The sequence below is a fragment of the Trichomycterus rosablanca genome, chromosome 5 (assembly GCF_030014385.1).
Source record: "Trichomycterus rosablanca isolate fTriRos1 chromosome 5, fTriRos1.hap1, whole genome shotgun sequence".
In the NCBI taxonomy this organism is placed as follows: domain Eukaryota; kingdom Metazoa; phylum Chordata; class Actinopteri; order Siluriformes; family Trichomycteridae; genus Trichomycterus; species Trichomycterus rosablanca.
Genome location: NC_085992.1, coordinates 48,051,550 through 48,071,859, shown reverse-complemented (window position 1 = coordinate 48,071,859; position 20,310 = coordinate 48,051,550). Strand labels below are relative to the sequence as shown.

At 42.7% G+C, this 20,310-nt stretch overlaps 1 protein-coding gene across 3 annotated transcripts in view; it reads right to left on the bottom strand.

The window, feature by feature from the left end:
• Positions 1 to 1,532: 1,532 nt before the first annotated feature.
• The window catches only part of papss1 (3'-phosphoadenosine 5'-phosphosulfate synthase 1), a 54,773-nt gene continuing 35,995 nt past the window's right edge, over positions 1,533 to 20,310 (bottom strand). Inside the window, exons 10-12 of one of the 3 annotated variants that reach the window (XM_062996250.1) lie at positions 19,344 to 19,612; positions 13,748 to 13,977; positions 1,533 to 1,814 (exon numbers count right to left, since the gene is read on the bottom strand). In XM_062996250.1, coding sequence (XP_062852320.1) covers positions 1,676 to 1,814; positions 13,748 to 13,977; positions 19,344 to 19,612 — 638 coding nt within the window. In that variant the 3' untranslated portion in view covers positions 1,533 to 1,675. Of the gene's footprint in view, positions 1,815 to 12,148; positions 12,364 to 13,118; positions 13,232 to 13,747; positions 13,978 to 19,343; positions 19,613 to 20,310 lie in introns of those variants that run through there. The other 2 variants (XM_062996249.1, XM_062996251.1) reach the window with 2 other exon arrangements.

Sequence of the window (20,310 nt, the reverse complement as noted above, 5' to 3'; positions counted from 1 at the left end):
CGAGTTTGACGAGGGCCAAATTGTGATGGCTAGACGACTGGGTCAGAGCATCTCCAAAACTGCAGCTCTAGTGGGGTGTTCCCGGTCTGCAGTGCTCAGTATCTATCAAAAGTGCTCCAAGGAAGGAACAGTGGTAAACCGGCAACAGGGTCATGGGCAGCCAAGGCTCATTGATGCACGTGGGGAGCGAAGGCTGATCCTTGTGGTCCGATCCAACAGACGAGCTGCTGTAGCTCAAACTGCTGAAGAAGTTCATGCTGGTTCTGATAGAAAGGTGTCAGAATACACAGAGCATCACAGTTTGTTGCGTATGGGGCACAATATTACCAACACTATATTAGGAAGGTGGTCATAATGTTATGCCTCATAGGTGTTAACTTGGGTTTGATTCAGGGACGTTAATAATTAACTGAATGATTAAAATGATCTATTTAGCTGTGAGTTTACAGTTGAATGGAAAGCCGAGCTGCAAATCTAACATGTTTGCCAAAAAGAAAAAGCCAGTATTAAGAATTCTGACCCCTTCAGCATGCATGCACCAGTTCACCACGGCACATGTTACCCACAACACAGGTGATTAAGTTTTAAACAGTGTAATATGCACTTGAGCAGTGGATTTTATGGGTCAGGTCACTGGCCAGACCAAGGCTTTAATCAGTCGTAGCTTGGTAAAAGCACTAATTGACTTTGATCATAACCCTAATGTCCACTGCCATTCCTCACTTCACTTCACCAGGACCAGGGATGTAACGATGCACCACAAGACTGTTAAAAATCGATTCGCATGCGTAACGAGTCAAATCGGTTTACATGTACAATGAATCGATATTCACTTTAAACAGCAGAGGGCGCTGGCGCTATTCACCTCGCCTGGTTGATGTCACTACGGGGTTGCTAGGTTCGGAAATTTCCAGCCAAACTTATTTATGTGAGGAAACTTTATCTGTATTATTCATTTATTTATATAATGTGGGATTTATTTCATTTCAGGGAAATGTGCAGCATTGTTTTGCATAGTTTGTACCTACCTCAGAAATAAAAGGACATTCATTATTGAGATAAATAAAATATAATCACAAATACAGTATTTTAGTTTATTTTAAGAGAAATAATAAAAGGAAACTTTGTCAAAATTTGTCTTCAATTTCATTTTGTTTAAAAAAATCGGGAAAAAATCATATCGTGAACCCAGTATCATGAATCGCATCGCATCAAGGGTAGAGTGTATCGTTACATCCCTAACCAGGACATTGTGCAGTTTATATATTAGGACAGTAATGAGTAACTTTTAAACTAATCCCATCAGAACAGGACACAGTAGCTGTGAACATGGACAGAGAATCTTGTGGTTCTTAAAATACAGCGATTAATTCCAAGCTGTCATACAGTTCCGAATCTTCAGCTCTACAATTAAACATCGGGTTTAAAATCCAAACATAATTCCCCCTGTGAAGTCGATAAATTACATAAAAATGATCTAAAAAGATCCTTAGAGTAAAAACAGGCTACAGTAACTTGATGAGTGTCGCAAATAAAATAAAAAAATCAAGTTTAATACTCGACACGTTGGAGTGGGCCCTGTATTAGACCATTAATCCCATCAACTTGTTTTTTTTCCACTTTGAACAGTAACAAAACCATTTGTCGCCCCTCGTTCCTCCGCCCGCAGAGTAGCTTACACCTTCTCCAAAGATTGGTAGTACTCCTTGAGAACAGTCCAGGCTTTAGGGGCCATGAAGCCATCTGGTGGGTTCTGACCCTCTCGAGCCATCTTCCTCATGCGTGTGCCTGAAATGAAGTCGTAGTCCTGGTGGCTGCAACAAAACAAACAAGAGCAGAGAGGAAGACTGAGATTACATCAAGGATGAAAACTGTATTAACACTATTGATTAAAGAGGATCAAACACAGAACTTACTACTCTTAAAATAAAGATAGTTAGGTAATGGTAATTACAGGTACCAGACATCTACGGTAAGAAAACAAATCAACCAGTATTAAGCCATTCCGCTTGACAAACTGTCTTAAATTCCCAAATTTGCAAGGGTCCCTTTAATATACTGTCACTTTAAAAATCCTCCACACATATTTAATTAAGTGTTAAGTCAGGAAATTTGCTTGAGAACAATTTTTTGCTTGTGTATTTTGTCCTTGTTGTGTTTAAACATCTAGATTAAGTCTCTTGGCAAATGAGATTAAATTTTCCTGTAATTCGTGCAGGTACTTTTGTGTCTTCTTTCGATGACGAGTAATGTTTTTGTTTGTTTGTTTGTTTATTAGGATTTTAACGTCATGTTTTACATTTTGGTTACGTTCATGACAGGAACGGTAGCTACTCATTACACAAGGTTCATCAGTTCCCAAGGTTATATAGAACACAGTCGTGGACAATTTTGTATCTCCAATTCACCTCAGTCTTTGGACTGTGGGAGGAAACCGGAGCACCTGGAGGAAACCCACACAGACACGGGGAGAACATGCAAACTCCACACAGAAAGGACCCAGACTGCCCCACCTGGGGATCGAACCCAGGACCTTCTTGCTGTGAGGCGACAGTGCTACCCAATGAGCCACCGTGCTATGATTTTTTAAAATGATAACTAATAAAAGTGACACCACAAATTATTAAACACACAACTTAACTTACTACTCTTAAAAAAAAGATAATTAGGTAATGGTAATTACTGGTAATTACAGCTACCAGACATCTATGGTAAGCAAAACAAATCAACCAGTATTGACCCTTTCTACTTGACAAACTGTCTTAAATTCCCCAAAGTTGCAAATGACCCTTTAATATACCTACTGTCGCTTTCAAAAATTCTCCACACATATTTCATTAAGTGTTAAGTCTGAAGATTGTTTACCACTTTTACCTTTTTATAAACCATTTTTGCTTGTGTATTTTGTCCTTGTTGTGTTCAAATGTCTAAATGTAGTCTCTTGGCCAATGAGATCTAATTTTCCTTTAGTTAAATCTGGTACCAACGCAGTTTGCAGACAAGCAGAAAACACATCCTGATGCTTCCAACTTTACGCTTTGCTGTAAGAGAGACGTTCTTGCAGCAAAATACTTCTTATTACAAACATGACAATCTAATCTAATCTGGGGCAGATGAAATGCTCTTATTTGTTTTATGTACACATAACCATATCTTGTACAATAAAAAAATTTATTTGATATTAGCATATCATTAGCATTAGCATATATGGAAGCTGGGGTCAGAGCACAGCACCTCAAGAGCAAAAATGGTTGAAGTCCCAACAACAGTGGCTGCATGGCAGAGCTGGTATTGGAACCCACAACCTTCCAGTTGTTAACCCACAGCTCCTCCTACTAGGCTACCACCAACTAATTATAAATTAATAGCCTATAATTGCTGAAAAAGAATTAGGTGTAAAATTTGAATAGTTGAGGAGTCGTGTGTGGGGTGTAGGAACAGACGTCAATGTCCGAGAAAACAGTATGAAATCTTGTATGGCCCCCCTCAAGGGATGGTTTGTGGTGCCACGAACTCCATTTGCGCACCAAGTCCTGTACAATTTCTTTACATTCCTTGGTTCATACACATGCATAGATAGCATCACAGACAAATACCTTAATTTCCTTCAGATCAATACAGTCTCTGATGGGCGCCCAAGAGATTCTGAACTCCATGGTTCGAAACTCGGCATTGCCACCGGTCGGCTGGGCGCCATCTAATAATGGCTTAATTGGCAGTGCCTGCAGCAGACTCTAATTGGCTACCGTGTCTGCTCGGGCGGGATGACCGGACTATGTGGGTGGGGTCTTCAGACGCTGTGTAAGGACCCTGGATGGCAGATAAAGGCGCCTGTGCAGAGTGCCTGGGTGAAAAGAAGGGGTCTGCTATTGACTGCGCACGGGTCGGAGGAGGCATGAGCAGCAAATATACCCTCCTCGAATGCAATCAGGGATCCCCAGTGGCGGAGGACAGAGTGACTAGTCTAAATCGGGAGAAAAATGGGAGAAAATGATATCTATCTATCTAAATTAATCACTCACTCAAATAACCTACCTACCTACCTACCTACCTACCTACCTACCTACCTACCTATCTACCTATCTATCTATATCTACATCTTATTACTTCAAACTCAAGGCCTGTTTCCATTATTTTGTTCAACTTTAAACATCTGCCTGCATTTAAAAATTAAGATTTTACATTGAGGAATTTGTTAGATGTTTTTATTTAAAAATGACCTACAACTGATGCAGGATACAATCCAAACAGTCCAAACAACTGAAGGTAACGGTCAGCTGTTCCAGCTAGCAGGACTCAAGCCCTCACTTTACTGATCAATAATCCAGTACCCCCACCACAGAGCCACCTCAGTCCTGAACGCTCTGCAAATGGTTTGTGTTGTTCTGCTTCGGTAATTAAATCGGTGTTGCTAAGCATCACAAAGCAAAATAATCTGACAAACATGCAGCCTCCTCATTTTAAATACTGAGTAACATCAGCTGCATTTAAACGTCCTCAACGATCAACTACAAATTTATTTAAAGTGACCGTTAATACCCTTGGCTTTTATTCCAGCGTGCAATTTAATGGTTTAATTGGTTTCCAAAACTGATCCCAAAGGAAGCGGATTAAGTTTAAATATTCCAGCACCGCTTCAAGACAAGAACCGCATCAACAAGAGGAGATAAAACCATAAACGTAACCGAGGAGGAACATTTAAACACAAACACTTGTAAACAAACAAACGTTTCAGATATCTGATAACTGAGCTTCGTTAAGACTTCAAACGATGAGTGGATCGTCCGAATGGAAATCTCCTCTGGCGTCGTCACTGAACCGAGGAAGTGAACAAGATGCACGCGGGAGATCAGCCGTCGAGATAAGGACGCTGACTACAAACAGACGTGTCGGGCACTTCTTCGCCGAGGCCGCGATGCACTTTCTCTGCTTTAATTGCGTTTGTAAATGTGGTTTAGTTTTGCTGCGGTTCTGCTGTGATGTCATTTGTTCATGCCAGTGAAGCATTTCATACGGGTTTCTACTCGGTCACTGTGAGAGATGTCAAATATTATAACCCACCGAGGAGAAGAAAACATAAGACATGAGCACAAGGCACAGCCAGTCTTATACACTGATCAGCCATAACATTAAAACCACCTTGTTTCTACACTCACTGTCCATTTTATCAGCTCCACTTACCATATAGAAGCACTTTGTAGTTCTACAATTACTGACTGTAGTCCATCTGTTTCTCTGCATGCTTTGTTAGCCCCCTTTCATGCTGTTCTTCAATGGTCAGGACCCCCACAGAGCAGGTATTATATAGGTGGTGGATGATTCTCAGCACTGCAGTGACACTGACATGGTGGTGGTGTGTTAGTGTGTGTTGTGCTGGTATGAGTGGATTAGACACAGCCGCGCTGCTGGAGTTTTTAAACACCTCACTGTCACTGCTGGTATGAGAATAGTCCAGCAACCAAAAATATCCAGCCAAAAGGGCCCCGTGGGCAGCATCCTGTGACCACTGATGAAGGTCTAGAAGATGACCAACTCAAACAGCAGCAATAGATGAGCGATCGTCTCTGACTTTACATCTACAAGGTGGACCAACTAGGTAGGAGTGTCTAATAGAGTGGACAGTGAGTGGACACGCGCTGCTGTGTCTGATCCACTCATACCAGCACAACACACACTAACACACCACCACCATGTCAGTGTCACTGCAGTGCTGAGAATAATACCTGCTCTGTGGGGGTCCTGACCATTGATGAACAGCATGAAAGGGGGCTAACAAAGCATGCAGAGAAACAGATGGACTACAGTCAGTAATTGTAGAACTACAAAGTGCTTCTATATGGTAAGTGGAGCTGATGAAATGGACAGTGAGTGTAGAAACAAGGAGGTGGTTTTAATGTTATCGGTGATCGGTGTATATATAAACTCTCAAACAAAGCTGGTACCTATTTATTTTATTTTCTTGGATTTTTGGCTTTTGTGTATTTACGTTGAGATTAAACTCTTATTTGTAGGACACAGAACAGAAAATTTTATTATAAGACAATAAAAAAAAAAAGAAAATGCAATTCATTAATTGTTATTCATTAATTAATTCATTAAAGCCACTTAATCCGCCCCCTCCGGCACGCAGCCTGCATGTTTCACCTGCACGAGCCGAGTTCATACACCGAGAGACACTGCGCACGTTGGGCCACACCCCCCGAGTGTTATTCCTCAGCCCTGTGCAGGCGCCGTCAGTCAGCCAGCAGGGGCCGCAGTTGTAGCAGTTATGAGGACCTATGCTCCGACTCTACCCCTAAGCCCCTGAACAACAGCCAAACGTTGTTCATACTGCCGCCCAACCCAGTCGGAAATGCAGAGCTGAGTTTCGATACGATGTATCTAGAAACCCGACTCTGGTGAGCTAGCGTACTTTACCGCTGCGCCACCTGAGCGGCCGCTCCGATTGTTCAAAATTTCCACGAGAAGCGTCTCAAGATCAGTAGTTCAGTAATCGTCCGCTACCCGCCGTACGTCTCTCTGTGTACATGAGCGAGAGGCTTTATTTTGTCGGGAGGCTCGCTCTGTTCTCGCCTTTTTTACGCTTCATTTTTGCAATTTCTAGTGCTTAGTTCCGCATCAGTGCTGCTCCAGTAGCCACCAGCTTCAGACTCCACTAAACAAAGTAAATACAATTTCACCCCCAGCAGTACAGTAAACCAATTTTAATATTCATTTACAGGTTTTACATTACTCTATTTACATTGTTCCTTTTATTGTTTATCATATGTGCATGTTTAGCACTTTTGTGCACCTTAGTGCTGTGTTTTCATATATTTTTGCACTTCCTGGTGAAAAATCCCCCCGATGTTTCAGACAATCGCATTTTACGGACCAGTGCTCCACACTTTTAGTCTGTTAAATCGAGGTTCCTCTATAATTATATTACACTCAGCACCTTCTTTTAAACTAATCCCATCAGAACAGGACACAGTAGCTGTGAATGTGGACGGAGAATCTTGTGATTTTTAAAATACAGTGATTAATTCCAAGCTGTCATACAGTTCAGAATCTTTTCAGCTTTACAATTAAACATCGGGTTTAAAATCATTACATAATTTAATATAATCTAAAAAGATCCCCTATAAAACTGCACCTCATTCTAAGCCAGAATGATCTGGAATTAAACTAATGAATAAAAATGTAGGAACACGTGGTTTTATCAGGAGCTAAATAACACTGAACCTCACGTTCTTCACCTTCAGCCACAGGTTACAAAACGTACACCAAAATCCAACACATCCATATCGTGAGTAATCTATACAGCACTGGGGGTGGGGGAAGGGCGAACAGGCCAAACTTCAACTCCCAATGTGAAATTTACCATGCAGTCAAATGAGAAACAGCTTGGACCTTTAAACGAGATCACTGGCAATTAAGCTTAGCATCCGTACCGGTCCCGGATCTGGGCCGGCCCAGTGCCGCCGTGATCCGGGAGCAGACGGAACGCCATAAATTTGCGAAGGCGCCAAGCAGGGCCCTTTGAAATTCAGATGGGGTGCTGCTCTCTCGCTCCCCTCCCCAGTGACTGGCTCGCTGCTGGACGGAACTGGAGAAAAAAAGCAGGGGAGGGAGGAGGGTGGGAAAGAGGGAGCCAGGAATGCCAAAAAGTGTCCGCTGCCTCCAGCTCGAAACCAACGACAGATCTTCGTGCTGATAGACGCTCGTGTTGATTACGCAATCTGAGTATTTTCTTGTGTATTTTTCAAAGACTTAAAAAGGAAATAGGAAATACAGCTGAGGTCAGCAAGTTTACATTCACTCGAGAGGCACATGAACTGTACGTCACGTCACGGCAGTCGTTTTCTTTTTCTCAGACTAAATGATGAACAATTCCATGTAGGGGAAAAAATACTGCTGCTGAGTCAAAAATATACGTACAGCAACTGATTATTAATTCGGTACTGTAGAAATGTCCATATTGTCGTGTAACTTCGCATCATGGCCTCGTAGTTCATTCTTTTCAATTTAATCCTAATTACATTTAAGCAGGAACACTTTTGACAGGGCTTCGACTGACTGTCCTACCCCTCAGACATAGCCAATTACACCGATCAGCCATAACATTAAAACCACCTCCCTGTTTCTACACTCACTCTTCATTTTATCAGCTCCACTTAACATATAGAAGCACTTTGTAGTTCTACAATTACTGACTGTAGTCCATCTGTTTCTCTGCATGCTTTGTTAGCCCCCTTACATGCTGTTCATGTTCAAGTAAGCGCAGTGCTGAAAATGATCCACCACCTAAATAATACCTACTCTGTGGTGGTCCTGTGGGGGTCCTGACCACTGAAGAACAGGGTGAGAGCAGGTTTAAAAAGTATGTAGAGAAACTACAAATTGTAGAACTACAAAGTGCTTCTATATGGTAAGTGGAGCTGATAAAATGGACAGTGAGTGTAGAAACAAGGAGGTGGTTTTAATGTTAAGGCTGATCGGTGTATGTTTGTGTAGATACCCGGCAGGCCAATAGCACTGCTGAGATTTGAACCCGGATCTCAGCGGTGTTGGGCTAGTATAACAGACCGCTGCGTCACATGAGCACCACCTCTTAATTTCTCGTGATTATGACTGACTATAGTTAGTGAGCTTTCTGTGCATATACAGTTTATCCGTACCTGTTTAAAAGTACATGGAACAGTGGTATCATACCAAGGTTGGGAAGAAAACTCAAATTGTTAACTAATACTAAGAGCTATACTACAGGGCAGTTGTGGCCTAGTGATTAAAGTACTGGACTAGTAATCGCTACTGGACTAGTCACTGGTTCAAGCCCCACCACTGCCAGGTTGCCACTGGCAGTGGCCCATAAACCCATAAAAGAAGCGATTGGCAACTGCACATGTCTCGGGGGGGTGTTTGGCATGGCCCTTCTCAGTCAGAGTAGGGGTCTGCAGCAATGGAGGAAAGACACATCTGGGTAATTGGACATGACTAGATTCGGGGGAAAGGAAAATTTTTAATTTTTCAGACACAGAAGCCCCAAAGAAGTCGTCCCAAAACATGACATCCAACTTCCCTGTCAGTGTATGTAGAGTTCAGACTTCTGTAGTAGGTGGTAGGAACAAGAAGACTGGCGACACGTTCAGGTGACAAACTAAAAGAAAAACCCTGATCAAAAGATTAAAGTGAGCAGATGTTTTAAGACTGATGTACCACGTGACATGAGTTCGACAATTAACATCCGACCACGCGCCATGCCTTGTATAAAATGCTGAGCAGATCCAGTTGACCTGTCTTTAATAAAGCGTTCATTATTAGCTACAGATGGCGAGAGCAAACGCTGTTTAACTGGTTAGAGTTTCATAAAACGTGTTGCAACCCAAGAGCACAGTTTAGACCTGAACGCTTGACCGTCGAGTTGGTCATGCTGTAGAAAAGATTTACTGCATGGTTTTGATCACATTGTTTCTGTATTTCCCCTATTTATAGTTTACAATCTAGTTTACATTTACCTTTTCGAGCATTTAGCAGACACTTTTATCCAAAGCAACTTACAGTCTAAGCAATTGAGGGTTAAGGGTCTTGCTCAAGGGCCCAACAGTGGCAACATTGGCAGTGGTGGGCTTTGAACTTAATAGAGTGGACAGCAGCGCTGCTGTGTCTGATCCACTCATACCAACACCACACACACTAACACACCACCACCATGTCAGTGTCACTGCAGTGCTGAGAATGATCCACCACCTAAATAATACCTGCTCTGTGGTGGTCCTGTGGGGGTCCTGACCATTGAAGAACAGGGTAAAAAGGGGCTAACAAAGCATGTAGAGAAACAGATGGACTACAGTCAGTAATTGTAGAACTACAAAGTGCTTCTATATGGTAAGTGGAGCTGATAAAATGGACAGTGAGTGTAGAAATAAGGAGGTGGTTTTAAAGTTATGGCTGATCGGTGTATATGACAACTAAAGGTGTTTTATTAAACATTAATGGATGAAAAATCTATTTTATGTCTCTATATACCCCCCCCCCCCCCCCCCATTTAGCAATCAAGTCATTTCCACTTTCTGATTGTGAATCTCACTAACTAATCAAGGACAGCTGGATCACCACACACCCCTTCCAACACGTGTCCAATCTTCAGCCACTTCTTATCACCTGGTAGTGTCGGGTTATCACACAGAGCTACACCAACCAGGCATAACATTATGAGCACTGACAGGTGAAGTGAATAACACTGATTATCTCTTCATCACGGCACCTGTTAGTGGGGGGGATATATCAGGCAGTAAGTGAACATTTTATCCTCAAAGTTGATGTTAGAAGCAGGAAAAATGGACGAGCGTGAGGATCTGAGCGAGTTTGACGAGGACCAAATTGTGATGGCTAGACGACTGGGTCAGAGCATCTCCAAAACTGCAGCTCTTGTGGGGTGTTCCCGGTCTGCAGTGGTCAGTATCTATCAAAAGTGGTCCAAGGAAAAGACAGTGATAAACCGGCAACAGGGTCATGGGCGACCAAGGCTCATTGATGCACGTGGGGAGCAAAGGCTGGCCTGTGTGGTCCGATCCAACAGATGAACTACTGTAGCTCAAACTGCTGAAGAAGTTCATGCTGGTTCTGATAGAAAGGTGTCAGGATACACAGAGCATCACAGTTTGTCGCGTATGGGGCACAATATTACCAACACTATATTAGGAAGGTGGTCATAATGTCATGCCCGATTGGTGTAACCCCCCCCCAAAAGGTACAGTTGATAGTATTATAGTCCTGAAGATAGTATATCAGTGACAGCAAGAAGAGACCCCGTCTAACCTTCCCTCCCTCTAACATAGTCAACTGTGTTTGTGTGGAGACCTGACCAGGTTGGTTAGCCAGCTGCATGATATTCCTGATTTAAAAAGCTAAAGACATTTTACCAATGTGTTTAAAACATCTTGTGGATTGTCAGAACATTTCCATGTCAAAGAATAACCTTTTCCTGAGCAATTTACGTCAAGACGCGACTGTTGTGTTTCCAACTAAGACTCAGATGGAACAGATGATTAGAACTGTGTTTAATTTCTAACAGTTGTACCAATATGAAACAAAACTCATGGTCGGAAATATATCTTTCGGTCGAATGCACACTGATCGTCGTGTCGATCAGTGTGTGAGTAACCAGTTGATCAATAACGCTGCATCGTTCTGCTAATGCAGTCTCTCGAACGCAGCGTTCATGACGAATCAGTCAGTACGGAGTCCGGCTGGCCGACCGAGAAGGAGTTTGATATTGAAAAATGCTATTAATTACCGGTAGGATTGCTCAATTTGTGTTAGTCATCGCGAGCAGTAATCGTACACATCACCGTAATTAGTGGCAGCTCTGATTCTTGGACTACTTCAAAGTACCGGGGAAAGGTTTCCTGTTTTTCTTGGCATTACAGCCATCCGTAAATAACAGAAGAGGCCTGACACACATGGACATTAGACCTAGAATTCATACGAAGGATACGATTTCGAGCGTATCTGAGAAAACACGAGCAGGCCGCACCGTTCGCCTTCTTCTGTTGATTGATGACTAGTGTTTTACAAAACGTCTTATGATATCAATTACTAAGTAAACGCAGGGAGGGGAAAAAAATTCATGTCCTCAGATGGAAAGATTTAGGACTTAAGGTGTGTTCCTACAGTTCTGAGAAACTTAAATGCTCCGAAATTATAGTTTTTGAACTGAAAATATACAGCGCTGCATTAGTTCAAATGTGAAACTGTAAGACATGTACAACTAAAATTGTACACACCCTTGACATGTAAAAAAAACTTAAAAGCTTAAAAAAAACTTTCCTCACTTTTACATTCTGGTTATAAACGGTGAGGGTGGGAGGAGGAGTAATCGGTCGTGTCTGAGAGACTGAGAGACGCTTATAGTCCGGATTTAGCTCCATCTGATTTCCACCTTTTTGGATGCTCAAAGAAGCTTTAAGGGGAAGAAGATTTTCATGTGATGATGATGTGAAAGCAGCACTGCATCAGTGGCTACACGCTCAACCAAAAACATTATTTGCTGACGCCATTAAAAAGTTGGTACGATGCTGGAAAAACGCATCGGAAGGTGATTATGTACAAAAGTGATGTAAAAAAAGTGCGGAAACTTTTTGAAGAACCCTCGTATATTGGGATTTCACATGTCCTGTCATTTATTTATTTATTTTCTCCACGTCCGGTTTCCCATGTCCCCCCTGTTACGTTCTATGGCACGTATGTGCTTTTGTGTGCTGTTTTTTTTTTCTCTTTTCCCTGTGCTCCAGTTTGCCATTGCTGTTTTCCCATTGGTGGACTGAGTACTCCTTGGAAGACCAGTCAGGAGGACTGACATCAGTGGAAGGGGAGGAGACCCTGCAGAGACAAAAGGCAGCGGTGGCTGACACACCGCTCAGAACTGTTTGGATGCTAGGTTTTTTTTGTTTTAGAGATCATGCTAGCTGCTATATCTGTCCTCTCTTGCACATGTGTTATTTGTCTGTTGTTTTCTCTGTAGAAGAGACATGTTAGTTAACTGTTAGTTTGTTTGATATCTGTGTGAGGTTCATTTAAAACCCTAGGGAAACAGGCAGGTTAGTTTGGAGTACAATTTCTACATTTACAACACGTAGGAAGGTCTTCGTTAGAAACACTAGGCAAGGCTGCTCGGGTGGCACAGCGATAAAAACACACGCTGGAACCAGAGCTGAGATCTCGAATACATCGTATCGAATCTTGGCTCTGCCGGCCACATGAACAACGATTGGCCTGTTGTTCAGATAGGGGCGGGACTAAGCCGGATGGGGACTCTCTCTCAGACTAGTGCGATTACGACCTCTGCCGGCTGGTTGGTGGCGCCTGCATGGAGATGGGGAAGGAGCGCGGTACAGGGTGTGGCTCTCCGTACACAGCGCTGTACTGCACTGTGCTCGTCAAGTGTGGGTGATAAGATGTTCGATTGCTGTGCACGTGTCGGAGGGGGCGTTGAGCAGCCTCGTCCTCCCCAATCAGGAGCAGGGACCAGCATTAGTGAGAGAATGATTGACGGGCAGAAATTGGATGCGCTAAAGTGGGAGAAAAAGGGGAAGAAGAAAAAAAGAAGCACTGGACAAGAGGGCGGGCGCAACTAATGTATTTTTGTTTTGTTTAATTCTTAGTTAGGGTAATTTTGGTTTAGGGTTAGGTTGTATAGATTTGGTTTTGTTTGTTTGTCCTTTGTTGGCGCCGTCCAGAGCTGTTGTCCCTAGGGAAGCAACAAATTAGGTTTATTTTTATTTTTATTATTGTTAAATTTGTAACTTGTTTGTGGAACTGTCGCATCTGGTATGGTTTCTTTTTTATACAATACATGTGATGGTTTATTACAGTTTGGGGGCGGCACGGTGGCTAAGTGGGTAGCACTGTCGCCTCACAGCAAGAAGGTCCTGGGTTCAATCCCCAGGTGGGGAGGTCCGGGTCCTTTCTCTGTGGAGTTTGCATGTTCTCCGTGTCCTGGCGGGTTTCCTCCGGGTGCTCCGGTTTCCTCCCACAGTCCAAAGACGTGCAAGTGAGGTGAACTGGAGACACTGAATCGTCCATGACTGTGTTCGATATAACCTTGTGAACTGATGAATCTTGTGTAATGAGTAACTACCGTTCCTGTCATGAATGTAACCCAGGATGGATGTCAGGCATGAAACTGAGGTTTGACAATGCAGTAGAACAGACAGGACTTGTTAATTTCCTTTAAAGCATTTTAGCAAATGAAGCAACAACTTACTTCTTTGGATCATAGAAATCCATGGCCTTCTTGACTTTGTTGTAAGCTGCGACTCTGAAGGGCACAATCTCCAGAGAGATGAGTCCGGGTGCCATGGTGAGGACCTTGGCGCCGTGAGTAGGGTCGTACAGATCTTTGCCCGTGTCCGGGTGAGGCATGCCAGCTGGGTCTCGGCCCACGATGTAGAAGTTGGCACCGGCAACCATTCTGGATCTGCAGTGCCACTGAACCTGGGTATAAAAATAATCAATAAATATAAAAGCAGGATGATCTGACAGGTTCACAAAACTCAAGTGATTTTATTCACAAAGCACAGAGCTAAAATCACTTTTCAGTCTACCCTATATTAACCAATTGTCATTAGGCTGCAGGATAGGAATCAGCGCTGGTTTTTAGAGACTTCTGTTGTTGATATTACCACAGAACAGGAAATGATTAATGAACGATGTTAAAAGTACAGACTCGTCACTGTCCCAGGAGGAGGACAGAGTGAGGACTTTAAAGAAAATGTCACTAGTCAGACAGGATGGTGTCGATGTTGGTTACGTGATCATTTGCACTTTAACCACTTCCAAATGATTTCAGAAAGCATTATGGGAAAAGAGAAAAGCACTGTGATCATTTACACTTCAACCACTTCCAAATGATTTCAGAAAGCGAAATGGGAGAAAAGTACTGTGGGAAATGTCCTGAGTACAGCTAAACTTTTTCAGCAGCTACAGATGCTCAGTAAAGCTCTCATTATTCACTGAGCTCAGTGGGCTCATGTCTGTACATATATGAATGCTGTCAGGGTTTTTTTTTTATTACTTCCTGCCTCTGATGAAGTTTTCAGAAGTTTGTGTAAGAGATTATTCTGATGATAATGATCACTCGAGCTCTGAAGCAGCAGGCACTGTTGGCTGCTGTGATTGATGAGACGCGAGTTGCTCCATCTTACGCTGACTACATGTGGTTAAACTAGACAGTGATGTGACTGAAATGAACTTCATACAGGATAAAGGAGCTATTTTGTATCTTTATTGAAATAGAAAAATATCTTTTAACACAAACTGGAAGCTCAATATAGTGTACACTATATGGCCAAAAGTATTTGGACACCTGACCATGAGCATGTTGGACAAATGGTATTAAAATACAGTGACCTCTATGTGATCTTTTCAGCTATAACAGCCACTCTTCTAAATAGGCTTATCACAAGACCTTGAAGTACATCTGTGAAAATGTATGCCTATTAGTCAAAAGAGCATTTGTGTGGCTTGGCACTGACGTTGGTAGCACTGTCAGCTTACAGAAGGTCCAAGGTTTCATTTCCAGGTGGGACGGTCCGGGTCCGTTCTGTGTGGAGTTTGCATGTTCTTCCTGTGTCCGTGTGGGTTTTGTCCGGGTGCACGGTTTCCTCCCACAGTCCAAAGACGTGCAAGTGAGGTGAAGTGGAGACACTAAATTGTCCATGACTGTGTTCGATATAACTTTGAGAACTGATGAACCTTGTGTGATGAGTAACTACCGTTCCTGTCATGAATGTAACCAAAGTGTAAAACATATCCTAATAAACAAACAAACAAACAGTGGCCAGCTCTGCTTCCTGACATATTTATTTCAAACAGGAAAACTATTTATTACTATTCAGATTATGTAAATAATTGCAAAACCATTAAGCTGTTTTAAATGGAGTTTGACTGCATGTTTAACTCACGTGTGAATCTGTGTGTAACATTTCTTTACAAAAATGATGTGATTATTTTGCATCATGTCCCATCATGTCCCAAAACTGCAGAACTCTGCTTATCATTTCATTAGGGATGCACCGATCCAACTTTTTCAGTTCCGATACCGATCCGATACATATACTTTGCATATCGGCCGATACCCGATACCGATCCGATACCATTGTTGAATTAATAAACCGTATACTTTACTTTATGATGTGGGAAAGGCATCAGGATCGACTTAAACATTACTAAGTTTGCAAAACAAAATATAATTAACACATATAAATGTACTGAACTGCTATTTATTTGTCAATAAAATAATAAACATTTATTAAAAAAAATCTTAATATTTCAGTGTTATTTTCACTCAACGAGTAAGCATCCGACGCTGCCTTGGTGACCAAAGCAATCCCAGCATTCATTGCGGGTCGGATGCGCTTTTCTTACAGAAAAATAAACATAGCTTGACGGGGCGGAGAAACGAATGGAGTTATTATCGAACGTAAATAAAATATTAATGATTTTTAACTTGTATAAACTTGTACCGAGTGTTTTTATTTGCAAGTTCGAGCTTGTCAGGAAATTTAACCGTTATCGGTACATGAAGGAAGATGTTATATTGACGTTAGCGTTAGCGCTGTGCTACCTCAGTTCATTGGTTTTAATGGCAAGATGCTAAATCCTAAACCCGATGGAATCGCTATGTAACGCGTTCGAATAACCTGATTAATAAGTTGATGACTTATTAGAATCCTCTCTACTGAGGCAGCCGCTTATGTAGACAGTAAGACAGCGAGGCAGCTCACTAGGTTTTCGAACACACCCAAAATGTGGCTGCTGACAATGAGAAAAACAGTAGTAGCTTAAATAACTTTTTCAAATAAACTTATCCGTAAATATTTAGTGCAAACAGTAATTCAAAATAAAATATAGCAGCTAAACATGAGTAATAAACATGTTGCCATCGAACTTGTTAGCATAGCAAGCGTGAAATACCTCCATGCAGCTGACTCTTTCGCTCGCTCCATGTTGCTGTTTTTGTTTGTGTTATACGCCATACATCAGCAGCGCGTCCTGTATGGGCTTAGCACGCGTCGCAAACGAACTAAAGTGAACGTATCGGACCCATAGATCGGCCTGATTATCCGATCCATCTCATTTTGGTAATATCGGGACCGATATCCGATCTTAATATCGGATCGGTGCATCCCTACATTTCATAACTACACAGAAAGAGTTTCAGGATATATATATAAATAAAAGCTAGCTAGCTATAATAACTGGACAGTGGCACAGCTGTGGAGCAGGTACATTGGGACAGAGGATGGGTGAGATTATGACCCAGCATCGTGGGCCCTGCCTGGGGGGACCAAGGTTTAATCATCACTTCAGGTAACTTTTTCTATAGGAATTTTTAAATGGTCTTCACATACTCTGGTTTGCGCCCAGCTGACTAAAATATGCAAAAGGTGGATTGGTTGCTCTAAATAATAAGTTCATGTTTAAGAGTGATTGATCAAGCTGAGGCCATTATTACACAAGAATAAATGAACAATAACCCGGTCATGTTGTGTTCACGTTTCATAGCAAAGCTGACACAGTTCTCAAACAAATCAAATAGAAATTTGACGTAGCGTAAATATATGGCCTTGTATTACTCGCAGCACTTATAACTGACTGTTCATGTTCAGGACACTTTCATCCTTCCTGAATAACAAGATCAATCATTTACATAAAAGACAGGAGAAGACAATGGGTTAGAAAGACAAACGGTTCTAAAAATGAATTTAGTGCAGAAAACCCTGCTATGAGGGCAGTGGAAACATCTAACGCTGTCTGCACAGGCACCTGCCAGACTGAACCCAGACAAATGACCAGGACTGGCCTGTATCAGAGGAGATGTGCTTTTCTGAGGGCTCCTTCAATCCTGACTCGTAAATCAGAGAGTCAAGCGGCTGTTTCCTGCGCCCGCTTTAGAGCTCCAGATCCTCCGTCTGCTCCCAATAAAACCTTAATGTCGCTCACCAAATGATTAAAGGAGCGCGCACTTAAAAACAGATAGCGTACGTTCCATCAGCGACAATTTGTGTCAGAGAAGAGAAAGAGGCTCGGGTCCCTTTTTTTTTTTCCTCATGTTCTGTCTCTGGGTGAAGATTATGTTGGGGCCATGGTGGAATGAGTTCTGGGAAAGCTGGTTGTGTTTAGTGGTAGTGTAGAGAGCCATAAATAAGACGGAATCTATCATTTAAAACGTATGTGTGCGCGTGTGCGCGTCTCTCCTCGGACGCTCAAAACTTCAGGACGGTGTCGGAGCATACGAGCATCAACAAGCTACTGCTCAAGTTACAGGTTTAAATAGACTTGTAGGTAGGGCTGGGCGGTATGACCAAAAATCTGTATCACAGTATTTTTTTACGATTCTGACGGTTTCACTGCATGTTTTATTTTTGTATGACTGGGACTTTTTATATGTCTGTGGCTGATTCCACTGTCATAAGTACATAGAATATTAAACATTTTAATTTCACCATGTATATAATGAAGCTTCGCTTGGCCTCACAAAATGACACAATATATGATGGAATCAGTACGTGTGAAACAGATGCAATATATACACTGATCAGCCGTAACATTAAAACCACCTCCTTGTTTCTACACTCACTGTCCATGTTATCAGCTCCACTTACCATATAGAAGCACTTAGTAGTTCTACAATTACTGACTGTAGTCCATCTGTTTCTCTACATGCTTTGTTAGCCCCATTTCAAGCTGTTCTTCAATGGACAGAACCACCACAGAGCAGGTATTATTTAAGTGGTGGATCATTCTCAGCACTGCAGCCCTCACTGCTGGACTGAGAATAGTCCACCAACCAAATATATCCAGCCAACAGCGCTCCATGGGCAGCGTCCTGTGACCACTGATGAAGGTCTAGAAGATGACCGACTCAAACAGCAGCAATAGATGAGCGATCGTCTCTGACTTTACATCTACAAGGTGGACCGACTAGGTAGGAGTGTCTAATAGAGTGGACAGTGAGTGGACACGGTGTTTAAAAACTCCAGCAGCGCTGCTGTGTCTGATCCACTCATACCAGCACAACACACACTAACACACCACCACCATGTCAGTGTCACTGCAGTGCTGAGAATGATCCAGCACCTAAATAATACCTGCTCTGTGGTGGTCCTGCAGGGTCCTGACCATTGAAGAACAGCATGAAAGGGGGCTAACAAAGCATGCAGAGAAACAGATGGACTACAGTCAGTAATTGTAGAACTACAAAGTGCTTCTATATGGTAAGTGGAGCTGATAAAATGGACAGTGAGTGTAGAAATGAGGAGGTGGTTTTAATGTTATGGCTGATCGGTGTATATACAATGTTTATCATTGATATAATATTTAAGTATTATACAATTAGCGTTAGCTCTCCGTTTAACAAATAAAACGACGTTTGCAGTCTCGCAGTCACCACTGATGAATTGCACAGTTATACTGAGGTACGACTCCACTGATTGTACAACCTGACCACACGTCTGTTGTAGAAAAGTGGACGACTTTACATGTTTACGCTTCCAGCTTGCTTCGGTGTTGTTGGTATAATGTCGGTATTGCAATTAAACTGAAGTATTTTCACCCCGGTAGTAACGTCGCTCTACTGTTTTGCAACAACCGTGCCCCGACAAACCGTTAAACAGTATATAGTGTTTTAATCTGTGTCAGAACCAAAACAAACCTTTTAACTGCCGACATGCCTCATTACTTTGCTGTTTTTGTTTATTTTTTTCCACCATATTTGAAAACCTCTAATAACCTAAATAACTTATAAATATGTGCACAAGCTAAATGCTTTCACTTCAAACACGTTCCTCGACACTCACCTCAGTTGGGCCGGCGTACATCATGGGAGAGGGAAAGATAGCCACCACGGTGGAGCTAGGGTCCAGCAGGCCCTCCTCGAGCACGGCAGCATGCTGCCTCATGCGCCACGCCAGCGGCACGTCGTCGTCCTTGGTCCAGCCACCCAGAGGGTGCAGCAGCAGCACGGGCCGCCGGTAGCCACGCTCCTTCAGACGCCTGCGAGTGTCCTGCATCAGTAAGGCGTGGCCGTTATGCACGGGGTTCCTCAGCTGAAATGCAAACACGGCATCTGAAGCAGGGAGAAAAAGGAATAAAGAGTTTGAACAGTAGAGTAGTTAACCAGGGGAGCTCAGGTGGTGCAGTCGCCTATAGCACAAACCCACGACCCCTGAGTTCCAAATTGACAGTGACACTGAGCAAGATGAAGCAGGTTTTGCTCCCATTAGGGACCGCCATTTGACTGCATATTTTATCTGGCACAGTTTTTATGCCAGATGCTCTTCCCGACAACCGTCCAAATGTATATGGCTTGCATTGATGTATCCCCCTCAAATGCTTGGTTCACACACCCCCATCGCTTTCTGTATATACACCGATCAGCCATAACATTAAAACCACCTCCTTGTTTCTACACTCACTGTCCATTTAATCAGCTTCAATTACCACATAGAAGCACTTTGTAGTTCTACAATTACTGACTGTAGTCCATCTGTTTCTCTGCATGCTTTGTTAGCCCCCTTTCATGCTGTTCTTCAATGGTCAGGACCCCCACAGGACCACCACAGAGCAGGTATTATTTAGGTGGTGGGTCATTCTCAGCACTGCAGTGACACTGACATGGTGGTGGCGTGTTAGTGTGTGTTGTGCTGGTATGAGTGGATAAGACTCAGCAGCGCTGCTGGAGTTTTTAAACACATCACTGTTACTGCTGGAATGAGAATAGTCCACCAACCAAAAATATCCAGCCAACAGCGCCCTGTGAGCACT